The sequence below is a fragment of the Pleurodeles waltl genome, chromosome 6 (genome assembly GCF_031143425.1).
Source record: "Pleurodeles waltl isolate 20211129_DDA chromosome 6, aPleWal1.hap1.20221129, whole genome shotgun sequence".
NCBI lineage: Eukaryota > Metazoa > Chordata > Amphibia > Caudata > Salamandridae > Pleurodeles > Pleurodeles waltl.
In genome coordinates this window covers 898605323-898619737 of record NC_090445.1, presented here as the reverse complement: position 1 = coordinate 898619737, position 14415 = coordinate 898605323, and the positions used below count along the sequence as shown (strand labels likewise).

Below are 14415 nucleotides of genomic sequence, written 5' to 3'. Positions count from 1 at the left end.
TCAGAAAGACGTAAAGGAGGACAGAGTTCAATTTGAGAGGAAAAGCAACTCTGAGCGAATGCCGCCTTGCAAACTCCAACAATCAAAACAGCTGACGTTGCGCGTTGTCTGCAGAGGTGAACAGATCTAACCAAGGCTCTCCCCACTGCTGAAAGAGACCTTATGCCACCTTCGGATGAAGACGCCATTTGTGATCGGCTATGCATCAACGGCTGAGTTTGTCTGCTCTGGCAATCAGAGAGCCCGTCAGATGCTGAACCACCAGTATGATGTCCTCATGTGTCAGCCATGTCCAGAGGCGTAGCGCCTCCTGACAAAGGGTCCAGGACCGTACTCCACCCTGTCTGTTGCAGTAACACATGGCAGTAGTGTTGTCCATTAACACTTGCACTACTTTCCCTTTGAGAGAGGGAAGAAATGCTTTCAATGCAAGCCTAATCGCCCAGAACTCCAGAAGATTGATAGGGAGCCTAGACTCTGCCAGAGACCAGAGGCCTCTGATCTCCCCCTCTCCCATGTGACTGCCCCATCCCAGAAGTGATGTGTCTGTCACTATGGATAGATCTGGGTGGGGAAGGGAGAGGGATCTACGGGTGACCCAATGCAGATTCGAAAGCCACCAGTGCAGAACTTTTCCAGTCCCCTCCAAGAGCTGGTCCATGTTGGAGAGATTTCCCTGATGCTGTGTCTACTAGAACTTCAAGTCCAACTGCAGAGCCTGCATATGCCATCTGGCATGTGTCAATAGCAGGATGGAGGAGGCCATGAGGCCCAGCTGCCTCAGAATCAGTCTAAACGAAACCCAAGATAGAGCCTGAAAGATCAGAATCATAGCCTGAATATCTGGGATTCACATTTCGGGAGGATAGGTCCGAAGCTGCACTGTGTCCAAAACAGCTCCGATGAAAGAGAGCATCTGAGAGGGAGTCAGGTGTGACGTCCGCACGTTTATAGTGAACCCCAGCGTGTGCAGGAGGTTCGCTGTAGTCTAAAGGTGGGAGACAAGTTTCTGGGGGAGTCCACCTTCAACAGCCACTCATCAAGGTAGGCGAAGACTGAGACCCCCAACCTACACAGATGAGCTGCAACCACCGCCATCACTTTTTGAACACCCGAGGGGCACTGGCAAGGCTGAAGGGTAGCACGGTAAATTGAAAGTGCTTGTGACCTACCATGAATCGTAGGTAACGTTTGTGGGCAGGCAGGATTGGAATATGGAAATAAGCGTCATGCACGTCCAAGGCCACCATCTAGTCTTCTGGCTCCAAGGCAAGCAGGACCTGAACCAGGGTGAGCATTTTGAATTTCTCCTTCTTGAAGAAGTGATTGAGGTCCTGAAGGTCTATGATAGGACTTAAGCCCTTGTCTTTTTTGGGCACCAGAAAGTAGCAACAACAACCTTCTTCTGGTACAGGGACCCTCTCTATGGCTCCCTTGCTACTTCCTGGTGGAGTAGTTCCAAATGATCCTCCGATAAATGGCTGAATGATGGAGGCATGGCTGTTGGGGCAGATTCTAAGTGGAGGGAGTAGCCCCTTCAAACGATCGGCAAACCCCACCTGTCCGTAGTGATGGATTCCCAGTGTGGCAGGTGATGGCAAATCCTGCCGCCAACTGGACCAGAGTGAGGAGACGGACTAGGAGGGTTTGGAGGCTGCAGCAGGGGCATGGGTGGACAGGGCAGACCTTTGCTTCCCTGTCTCACGTCCCCGGCCCGGCAGTGGCTGAACAGCATGGATGGCACAGTGGCTGGGACAGGGACGCAACAGGGAACCCCTTCTGTGGCCACGAAAGGCAGTCTGTTAGGGATGAGGGGCAGTGGAAAGGACAACAGACCGAGCCGTAGTCCGGGAGTCCTTGAACCTATCCAGCGCTGAGCCCGCCTTGTCTCCAAAGAGACAGGAGCCATCAAAGGGCAGGTCCATAAGAGTCTGTTGGACATCTCCTGGGAAACCAGATTTACGTAACCTGGTGTGGCGCCTCAAGTCCACCGTTGTTGGACCTGATCCACCTAGAGAGTCGGTTGTGTCTAACCCACATCTGATAGTGAACCTTGCTGCATCTCTCCCATTGGTGACAGCTTGGTAGACGATAGCACAGGCATCTTCCGGTATCTGCAGCAGAACTTGCGCAACCGTATCCCACAGAGAGTGATTATAACAGACCAAAAGGCATGTGGAGTTCACTGACTGCAGTGTGAGACTGGAGGAAGAAAACATCTTCTTCACAAATTATTCCAGCCTTTTTGATTCCCTATCCGGAGGTGCGGAAGGGAATGCGCTCAAGAATGAGGATGCCTGGATGACAAGGCCTCAGCCGCCCTACTGACCACCGTGGAATAAATTGCTCCCTCCACTGTAGCCACTGTAGGAGGAGACAGCAAGCCAACGTCTGGGGAGGTATCCAGACCACTGGCCTCCCCCAACTCCTGTACCCTGTCCAAGTTAGGGTCATCCTGGTATTCATAAGGGTCCAGGGACTCCTCCAATCCTTTCCCGAATTCGAACCCATAAGAATAAGGGTGAGAATCCAACCTTGGATGAATAGGCCCCATTGAAGAAGGAGGGAGATTCAGCCGACGCCGGTCCAACTCCGAGTCGTCGGGGATCAGGATCGGGTTGACATCGATGGTGGGCACCACCGACGTAGAGAGCGTCAACAATCGAACCAGCGCCGGGTAAGGTCTTGATTATACAAGCAGCACCTGTGCAGATCCGAGAGTGGATCTCGAGGGGACTTCAGTGGCAGGAGCAGAAACCGAAGGGCCTCCAACTAAAGCCCTTGGGCCTGAATGCACCCTAACGGGGTCGGGCTGCCCAAAAATGAGGCGCATGGCCTCATAAAATTCTTGTAATTGGGTAGGGGTCAACCCGGCTCCCAGAAACTTGGGGAGGCACAGAGCAGACTCAAAAGCAGATTCCAAAGACAGAGGCCTTGAGCGTCGAAGCGCCTCCTGCATTGCATCAGCAGAGTGATAGAGCGAAGTTGAAGGATGATGGGATTTGTTTGACTTCTTACCTTGACTGAAGACTTAGAAGAAGGCGAGTGGAGGTTGCTCCGTGACCGCTCTTGAGACCTTCGTCTCGAGTGAGACCGGGACCTATGCGAAGTCGAGCGCCGGACCGCCGTAAGCTTGAGGGACCCCTCCCTCAAAGCCTTCAGGTACGTGGCCCAGGACTCAGAGCATGACTTTGGGTCGTGGTCGCGCTTCAGGCACCACAAACAGACCCGATGCGGATCCATCACTGACATCATGCAGTGACAGTCCTCGCACGGTTTGAGGCCTGTCTTTGGGGACATTCATTGACGCACCAAAAATCTCACAAAAAGTCGACAAAAAATTCAAACTTAGTCAAAAATTTACCACGGGTAGCTCTCTCTGGATTGGCACGTGGCGCAGAAAGAAAACAAATGACATCACTGCATTGAGGCGCTGTCTATGTACTACTACTGATGTCATCATGGTGACTACGATGCCAACGATGCCCGCGGAGTCGACAGATGCCATCTACCGACGCGCAAGGGTAGCACTCGAAGAAAAATCTCTGTATCCATTCTGACGCCTGGGGGAAAATTCTAAGGTAAAGAATGTGCAACTAGAAGTCTCTATCAGATAAGAGAATATTATATCAAATAATTGTAAGTACAATAATTTCAGAAACAGCTATGTCGGTTATCATCATAGAGTTGTTTTCTGCATAGTTCTGCTCTCGCATTGCCCCATAATTCAGTTCATATATAGCATAATGCACTAGCATTTTCTCCCTCATCTGATATACGGTTCCAACGAATCGAGTCGGACTGTGTATCAGGTCAACATAAATGTCAGAGTATAGGGACTCAGTCAGCGCATACCATCAGGAAATGTTGACACTGTTCCTAGCAAGCTCATAGTGCCCCGTTTGAACCCATAATCACAGCAGGGTACCAGAATGGGTTTGCAACCTCAAACACGACTACTCAGATTCCGATGGAACTAGAGGGAAACAGATTTACCCTTTCATTGTCACTCCTAATATCCAAGATGAAACACAAGAAAGATGCAAAAATGTTGTTTAAAGCATATATTGCAACAAACTTATTCTTGCATAAAAAACATGAGCTGAGATTACTAGGCAAATGAGACAAAGCATGGTAGCGTGCATTACAAACATGGTGAAAAAGTACAACCACAATTATGTTATTGTGTTAGTACACTCCTATCTGTAAATACCTATACTATTGAGAGCACAGTGGGAGTACCCTCTACCAGATCTATTTGGACAGCCCCATCCCCTATATCTGGGTAAGACATACCGGTGGTCTGGGTGGGAGGCCAGTTAGAAAAGCGTGCAAGAGGCCACAGTAACACTGTAGCCAGACTACATCTCACACAAGAAACACAGATTCCTGGTTGGTTTGATTTAAATATGTGTTTTCTTTGTATTGATGCATTTTTGTCCATTACAATCATTTTGACAAAACAAAGCGGTGCACATTCAAAGGCTTCCTTCAAAGTGCATCAAAACAAGGTTTTTTATGTTATGTTCCATTGCTAGTGTATGCTGTACTTATTTATGTTTTTACAAGTACTGTACACACATATTCCTCGACTGTGGCTCAGGTTAAAAGACATTAACGTATAGAATTTTGTCAATTACATGCTATTATTTGGTCAAGCAAAGATCTGGGTGTGCATACGTTTTATTTAAAATACAAGAAAGTTTCATTACTATTGCAATTTCTTATTTATTGTTAACGTACAACTCCACAATAGCAATGTGTTACATAATATTTTGTTACATTTGAAAGAAAACCTTTGTGTGCATGCCCCTCACATACTAGCAGTCTCACACTACCAAGAGAACTCACAGTCCTCACAGAGTAGAAGTCACACATTAACTTAAAAAACTCACACAGCTCACAAAATAGTAGTCTCACCCTACTGCCAGCATTCTCACTCCCTTATGATTACAATAACACACTTCCAACAATCCTCACAGATTATCAGTGTCACAATAGTGGCAGCATCTGTCAACCCTCACAGAGTATCAGTTCCACAGCACACACCAAGCACCCTCACACACATCAGAGAAGAGGACATACACTACCAGCATTCTTGGATCCCTTACCCACTGTCAGCACTGAGCTACTGACAGCACTCACACCCATCAGAGCAGCAATTATAGGCTGTCAGAGGCACTCTCACACCCATTACTGACTAGCAGTCACACAGCACTGACAGTATTCTTACACACTGCACACACTAGCAGTAACACTTTATTGATGGCACCTCACACCCCTCGTAGACTAACAGTCATTCACTATCAATGGCATACAGACACTCTTACCAACTTCACAGAAAAGTAGCCATACTAACAGAAGCATTTACGCCCCTCACATACTAGAAGACTAACACTACTTGAAGAACTTTTGATACCCTCAGAACAGTAGTCATGCACTAATAGCACTCTCCTGCCCCTCAGAGTAACAGTCACAGACTCCCAGATGGACTCTTACATCCCTCACACACTAGCAGTGCTGAATTCCTGACAACACTCAGACCCATCAAAGCAGGATTCATGCACTACCATAAACACTCTCACATCCATCATAAACTAGCCGTCAGACATGACCAACATCACTCTTGCACACTACAGATAGCACTATCATGTAGACTTGCTGTCTGATGTTGCCAGAAGAACTCTTACATCCCTCACAGACCAGTGGCTTCACACTACTAGAAGTACTCACACGCCCCACAGAGTAACAGTCACACAGTACTAGATGCACTCTTACACACAGAGGAGCAGCCTCACTACCAACAGTAACACTTACACATTACCAGGATCACTCTCACACTGATCACAGATTAGCAGTCACACACCACCAACAGTACCCTCACAACACCTCACACCACACATCCCTCTCAGTGCAGCAGACTCGCACCACTGAAAGAACTCTAACTCAACTCACACACGAGTAACAAACTACCAAAAATACACTTAAACTGCTCACACACTACTAGCTACACACGACTAGTTAGACACCACTGGCCGCAACGGAACACCTGCTGCAGACTAGCAGTCTCACACTACCAGAAGCTGTTACACACCTAAGAGCAAGAGTCGCAAACTACCAGAAAATCTCTGATACAGGTAAACAGAGTAGAAGTCGTATGCTACCAGGTGCAATCTCAACTCCATCACAGCTCGGATGTTTCAAAGAGTAGTAGTCTCACATTGCAGAAAGCACTCTGATTCCAATCACAGACTAGTAATCACACACACGAGGCTCTCTCACACCCCTCGCAAATTAACAGCAGAGCAAATAGGTCTCACCTAAAGCTTCAACTGCCTCTTCCTTGAAAGGCGAGGTTCAGTGGGATGTATTGTGGATGAGTGAGTGGGTGAATGCAAGAATGAGTCAGTAGGTGGATGATCAAATGTATGAGAGCGAGTGGCTGGATGAATAAAAGTATGAACGCTAGGATGTGTGCATGGAGGATGAACGACTGAGTCCATGGACAGATTAAAGAGTGACTGAATTTAGTCATTTTCAGCCATAAGAGAGACGTGTCAGCTTTGCTCATTCTTGTGAAGAATTGGTTTTACATTAACTTAACAAAAGTAAACAAGAAGTTGAGAGCTGAGATGATACTTATAATTGAAGAAATAGTTACAGTTCTTCAAAAAAGAGCATATTAGTGCGCTAAAATTTACCCGAAATGATCACCGAACGGTCCTACATCCTTAAAACAACATAAGGCTGATAAAAAAAAAAAACTCAGTAAGTACTTGAGCAAGAGATAGGAGTCTTTCTGAATAATGCATTTTGCTGAAAACCTCTCTGAAATGCGTGTGCATTCATAAGTCTCAAACCGAGAAAATTAATTTCATCATAATTCTGAAGCACTGATGAATGTTCACTGAGTCAAGTTCATGATTTAAAAAGACAATGCATATCATTCCCAACTAATTAATAAAAGAGCCGTTTCAAGGGACTACATGTTGAGCAACACTATTTGAAGACATTCTTTACACAAAATAAGTAACACATATGAATATGAATGACAGCACGGTTAGTCATTAATAACTGATATATTCATAAAATAATTGAACATTTTCTGACAAAAAATGTATTCCCTGCTGATTAATCGCAAATAGGTTTTCCACTCTGTCAACCGCTGGAAAGTATGCACTGCACAAAACAGACAGAGCTGATAACACTCCATCATTTATGACAAGTCGGAGAGATGGATGAGAGTGGCACTGTCAGGATAATGGCGTCAGGCCAGAACGCTGCATCCACTGCCCCTTGGCCCCATAATGCACAGTACAAAATAGGAAAATTAGTTCACATTATATCAGCTAAACGTGTTCTCGTGAACAGAATATCTTTAGGTGAGTACACCTGCTCAAGGGGCATCATAGCTATCTTTTACCAATAAATAATGTATCTGATCATAACAGTCGTTGTTTATTTAGCAAGCAAAAAAACCTGAAGACACTTCCTTTTTGTAGAGTTGTTGCTATATACTCAACCAAATGCCATTGCTGTGGAATATGCTTACACTTTCTATTTCTGAAAAATTATGATATATAGTGAACTTCGGTTCTCACTTCCGAACTCCCCGGTCACGAAGGTGTCCCAATTTACATATGTAGTCAGAGATGAATTGATTCAATGTTACATACTATAGATTACTTTAGAGTTTGAAAAAGCATAAAATCTAACATTTATTTATAAGCACAAACTGCCTCTGTATATGTGCGCGAGTAAGAACACAAAATATTTTAGGTCCAAACCTCCTGCTTGTTTGAGGCCTCAGGGCTATTTAATAGCGGTTCACATTTAGAAGACCAATGGTGTTTTTTGCACTTGGAAATGTTTGGTATTACATGTGATAAATCATTGGCAATACTTACAAGCATGTATGCATGCTTTTGCAGCCCATGCCAAACATCGAAAACGGCACGCTATGCGTTTAGAAAAGAAAAGTGAGTGCATTTTCAATATAGCAGAAAATGAATTTTGTCATACATCACTCGATATTACCTAAATTAAACATTACATTTTGACAGAGGCATGCCTAACACCTTTTCTTTCAGTAGGGTGCCCTACTTGAAATGTTGTGCTAATATGAAAGATTTATATCGCATAATTCGGAGAACTGAAGCTACTAAAATTGAATTTATTTCCTTAACTCGCCATTCTGTGATTTTGAGTAAGGAGGGGCACTTCACTCTGCATCTAAAACACAGCAGGTCGTGCTACGAGGCCCAGCCCACTGCCAGGGATCAGCCTGCAAGAAACGCTTAGGAGTAGGCCGAAAATGTTCCACTTAAGTAACCTGGGCTCCTACACACACACAATACCCTTCGCTAGTTTCCTGAAGGCCTTCGTGACAGGCAGTTATGACAAGCACTATATCCTTGTCACACACAATTTCTTTGTCCGTAATCAAAGAAACATAAAACATGAATAGGAAGTAAGGTACAGGAGATTAAGATTTCACTTTTAACCAAAAGAATAGCCATGTTTTCACACACAACATCTCAAGCTGTGGTATGTTTTCCTATTATCAATAAATTTACACAAGCTACACTGACAACAGACCGTGCCTCTTTTTGAGAGTTGCTTAGAATGTGAGATATTTCTTAGATTTGTCCACATTTCTTTCATAATAAATTCTCATCATCTGTACCTGAAACAACGTTTTGCAATGCGTTAAAAAAAATCGGCCTTAGAATGTGCGAACTTAGTAAAAGTGACAGGAGTCTGCAGTGCCCACAGCACTGGTAACCGATACTAATAAGTCATTGTGATAAACACTATGGGAATGACTGCTTCTTCCCAGCACAAACATATATTTTCTAAAAAAATAAATAAAAATAAACTGCCTTACTTCTCTACTACAGCAAATATGCACAGAGCTCTGTCGTAGGTAACAGTGACCAAATGGTGCTGTTATCATGGGACACATTTGTGCAGCTCTGTTACCTCCTCTGAATGGCCATGATCTTCAACATCTACATTCACGTCTCTGGCAAGGGAGTCTTGTATGTACTGCCTTCTTTCTTCCAGCTGGACTATTCAGCAGGAATGGTACTTACCCAGGCCATTCATACAACACATGCTATCCTAAGCCCTGCTGAAAAGTTTCCCCCCATAATCACACTAGGACACACATATTTGATGAGGACCACTCATATTTTAAAGCCCGTGTGTAAGGAAATGCCTCCTTGGCATGGTTGCCCCCTGACTTTTTGCCTTTACTGATGCTATGTTTACAATTGAAAGTGTGCTGAGGCCTGCTAACCAGGCCCCAGCACCAGTGTTCTTTCCCTAACCTGTACTTTTGTATCTACAATTGGCAGACCCTGGCATCCAGATAAGTCCCTTGTAACTGGTACTTCTAGTACCAAGGGCCCTGATGCCAAGGAAGGTCTCTAAGGGCTGCAGCATGTCTTATGCCACCCTGGAGACCTCTCACTCAGCACAGACACACTGCTTGCCAGCTTGTGTGTGCTAGTGAGGACAAAACGAGTAAGTCGACATGGCACTCCCCTCAGGGTGCCATGCCAGCCTCTCACTGCCTATGCAGTATAGGTAAGACACCCCTCTAGCAGGCCTTACAGCCCTAAGGCAGGGTGCACTATACCATAGGTGAGGGTACCAGTGCATGAGCATGGTACCCCTACAGTGTCTAAACAAAACCTTAGACATTGTAAGTGCAGGGTAGCCATAAGAGTATATGGTCTGGGAGTTTGTCAAACACGAACTCCACAGCACCATAATGGCTACACTGAAAACTGGGAAGTTTGGTATCAAACTTCTCAGCACAATAAATGCACACTGATGCCAGTGTACATTTTATTGTAAAATACACCCCAGAGGGCACCTTAGAGGTGCCCCCTGAAACTTAACCGACTATCTGTGTAGGCTGACTAGTTTTAGCAGCCTGCCACAAACCGAGACATGTTGCTGGCCCCATGGGGAGAGTGCCTTTGTCACTCTGAGGCCAGTAACAAAGCCTGCACTGGGTGGAGATGCTAACACCTCCCCCAGGCAGGAATTGTCACACCTGGCGGTGAGCCTCAAAGGCTCACCTCCTTTGTGCCAACCCAGCAGGACACTCCAGCTAGTGGAGTTGCCCACCCCCTCCGGCCAGGCCCCACTTTTGGCGGCAAGGCCGGAGAAAATAATGAGAAAAACAAGGAGGAGTCACTGGCCAGTCAGGACAGCCCCTAAGGTGTCCTGAGCTGAAGTGACCCTAACTTTTAGAAATCCTCCATCTTGCAGATGGAGGATCCCCCCAATAGGGTTAGGATTGTGACCCCCTCCCCTTGGGAGGAGGCACAAAGAGGGTGTACCCACCCTCAGGGCTAGTAGCCATTGGCTACTAACCCCCCAGACCTAAACACGCCCTTAAATTTAGTATTTAAGGGCTACCCTGAACCCTAGAAGATTAGATTCCTGCAACTACAAGAAGAAGGACTGCCTAGCTGAAAACCCCTGCAGCGGAAGACCAGAAGACGACAACTGCCTTGGCTCCAGAAACTCACCGGCCTGTCTCCTGCCTTCCAAAGATCCTGCTCCAGCGACGCCTTCCAAAGGGACCAGCGACCTCGACATCCTCTGAGGACTGCCCCTGCTTCGAAAAGACAAGAAACTCCCGAGGACAGCGGACCTGCTCCAAGAAAGGCTGCAACTTTGTTTCCAGCAGCCTTGAAAGAACCCTGCAAGCTCCCCGCAAGAAGCGTGAGACTTGCAACACTGCACCCGGCGACCCCGACTCGGCTGGTGGAGATCCAACACCTCAGGAGGGACCCCAGGACTACTCTGATACTGTGAGTACCAAAACCTGTCCCCCCTGAGCCCCCACAGCGCCGCCTGCAGAGGGAATCCCGAGGCTTCCCCTGACCGCGACTCTTTGAATCCTAAGTCCCGACGCCTGGGAGAGACCCTGCACCCGCAGCCCCCAGGACCTGAAGGACCGGACTTTCACTGGAGAAGTGACCCCCAGGAGTCCCTCTCCCTTGCCCAAGTGGAGGTTTCCCCGTGGAATCCCCCCCTTGCCTGCCTGCAGCGCTGAAGAGATCCCGAGATCTCTCATAGACTAACCTTGCGAACCCAACGCTTGTTTCTACACTGCACCCGGCCGCCCCCGCGCTGCTGAGGGTGAAATTTCTGTGTGGGCTTGTGTCCCCCCCGGTGCCCTACAAAACCCCCCTGGTCTGCCCTCCGAAGACGCGGGTACTTACCTGCAAGCAGACCGGAACCGGGGCACCCCCTTCTCTCCATTCTAGCCTATGTGTTTTGGGCACCACTTTGAACTCTGCACCTGACCGGCCCTGAGCTGCTGGTGTGGTGACTTTGGGGTTGCTCTGAACCCCCAACGGTGGGCTACCTTGGACCAAGAACTGAACCCTGTAAGTGTCTTACTTACCTGGTAAAACTAACAAAAACTTACCTCCCCTAGGAACTGTGAAAATTGCAGTGTCCACTTTTAAAACAGCTATTTGTCAATAACTTGAAAAGTATACATGCAATTTTTATGATTTAAAGTTCCTAAAGTACTTACCTGCAATACCTTTCGAATGAGATATTACATGTAGAATTTGAACCTGTGGTTCTTAAAATAAACTAAGAAAAGATATTTTTCTATACAAAAACCTATTGGCTGGATTTGTCTCTGAGTTTGTGTACCTCATTTATTGTCTATGTGTATGTACAACAAATGCTTAACACTACTCCTTGGATAAGCCTACTGCTCGACCACACTACCACAAAATAGAGCATTAGTATTATCTATTTTTACCACTATTTTACCTCTAAGGGGAACCCTTGGACTCTGTGCATGCTATTCCTTACTTTGAAATAGCACATACAGAGCCAACTTCCTACACCGTGTTTTGCCCACCTGTCAGACATTTTGTCTTTAATAAACTTCCTATGCGCATTAGGTCCACCTTCTTTAAGCATTGTCTTTTTCTAACCAGCCTCTTTCAGCTATTGGTTTGAGACTTTGACAATAACGTCTTGATTCAGTCCAATGGACTCTTTCATTTATTGCTACTGTCTGTTGGGTCATCTTTCTGCCTCCAATTGCACACTTGACCTGGATTGCCTTAGAGGCTATTTTACCACTAACGGATTTCTGTTGGCTTCTCTCTGCTATCACCTACTTGTGTCTGCTCCATTTTATCCCTCCCACCTCTCCCCTGTACTGCCACGACTCATTCACCATCACCTTGCCCTTCTTAATTTGTTCCATACTCCTTATGTATCGCTCTGCATTCCCCCCACTCTTCACTTTCAGATGTCACTCATTTTTCCCATCCCCTCTTTCCAGGGTATCCTGCTGCTCACCACTGTTCTTCACCCGACATTGCTCCAGTATACCAGCTCATTAGTTTCTCCACCCCTACTCCACCCACCCACATCCTGAGTCCAGCCCATCGCCTCACACCCATAACTACCTCCATCCTTTCCATTCTTTCTCTGTATCATTGTTGAACTCCCAGAACCACAGAGACTTTCACAGAGCTGCAGATGAGCACCCCGTGATGTTGACATCAATGCAGGTTGCCTATAGAAACTGAAGGGGCTATATTGAAGGTTTCCTTGCCTTCACTGCAAATCTCTTTTTCTTCCCTGTAGGAGGACTTTAACACAGCCTCAAATGGCACTCGAGCTTTAGATCACATAGAAACAAAGCAAGCACTTGCAAAGCCAATAGGACTCACCTATGCAAGAGCTAGTGGTGTTGCCAATGTGTTTTTTCCATGTTATACACCATTGTGAATGCTGTTCATAAAGGCTAAAAGTTAGTGGCATACAGGAGTGGTGTAGGGTGGAATGGAAAAGATTGGAGTACAGAGTTGTAGAGTGGAGTGGTGGAGAGCATTTTGTATTCGAGTAGCATAGTATGGAGTCGCATAGTGTGGCATACACTGGAGTGGCGTAGAGTAGACTAGTGTAGAGTGCACCGGAACAGAGTGTTGCAGAGCACAGTGGCTTTAATTGCAGTGGCATTCAGTGCAGTGGCATTGAATTAATTGGCGTACAATGCAGCACAATAAAATGCAGTGTGTAAATTAGAGGGGCAAAGAGTGGAGTAATGCAGAGTGGAGTGGCGCAGAATGCAGTGGCACAAAGTACAGTTGTGGCAGAGTAGAGTGGTGCAGAGTACAGTGGTGGGAGAGTAGAGTAGGGCACACTAAAGTGACACAGAGTGGCACAGAGTGCAGTGCAGTTCATTTAAATGTTGTCATGTGCTAGGAAAAATTTATTTTCTACCCCCAGTATTCAGCAAGATTGTCACATAAATCCTCTCACTTAGAAGTCAGAGAAAGAAAAGTAAACAAGTGCCCTCAGAAGACAGCACCTTACGTTTGATCTCCGTCTTTGAATGCACAGCAAGTGTGAGCAGACAAGAACAACATTTGCAGGCCTGATTACAGTAAGGGAACACTGGGAAGGATACTGTAAATAAGGTTGGGGCAAGGGAAGGTACTAACTCAAGCTGGACAGCCTAAAACAAATAAAACCGGCAAATGGAAAGCAAGACAATGTGATTTACAAACAACAAAGCCAATGGCAAGCAACGGCCAGAATGCATTCCTAGGTCAGCTATTGGAATGTCCCCAGAAGGTCAGCAAACCAGACAGCTGTGCTATCAGGTAGGCTGTGACTGAAAAGGGCACTTCAATTAAGGTAAAGGAGCCTACAGTAAGGGCACCTTTCATTTATTATCTGCATTCTACTTAGTATGGGCTAGCACAGTATTTCAATGCTTTAGTATATTAAATCCAGCACTAGTCACTTTGCAAATATTTCTTTGTTTCAGTCACTGAAAGATACGCTCAAGGCTGTATCTATTTTGAAGCAATGCCTTGTTGATATATGTAGTTGAACTGAAAATATCTCAAAAATGTGAGCAAAGGAATGGTGCCTATTGTATTAAGATCAAGCCAGCTGTTCAATACTTACAATTGTCTTTACTCCATATTGCTTCTCCACTTTTTCTTTCAGTTGTTTGAAACATGCCTCCATCCTCTCATGGAAAGGTCTGAGAGCATCTGTTACTTTGTTTCCATGAATTCGGATACCTTCTGACAGGAAGGGAATCTGGAAATGAGTGATACAGTCGTTATTAGCACTTGCTGGATAGGGATAGAGAAATAAATGGACATATGAAACTATGTTTATTTTGTGGGCTATCTAACAATGATATGTACAGAAGCATCTCTTAAGTAAGGACTGGGATTTTATAACGTTAGGGACACACAACCTGAGTATGACAGGTAGTAAGTACACATTCCTCAGTACACACAGCTCCTGGACAGATAATCATTCCAGATAAAGCGTAAGAACAAAAATCTCTCAAAAACAGTTAGAAATACCAAAATAAATAAAGCATGAGTAGAT

At 45.7% G+C, this 14415-nt stretch overlaps 1 protein-coding gene across 1 annotated transcript in view; it reads right to left on the bottom strand.

The window, feature by feature from the left end:
- DOCK1 (dedicator of cytokinesis 1) overlaps positions 1-14415 on the bottom strand; it is a 1072828-nt gene that overhangs the window by 66125 nt on the left and 992288 nt on the right. Inside the window, exon 47 of the mRNA XM_069239713.1 lies at positions 13978-14115. Coding sequence (XP_069095814.1) covers positions 13978-14115 — 138 coding nt within the window. The remainder of the gene's footprint in view (positions 1-13977; positions 14116-14415) is intronic.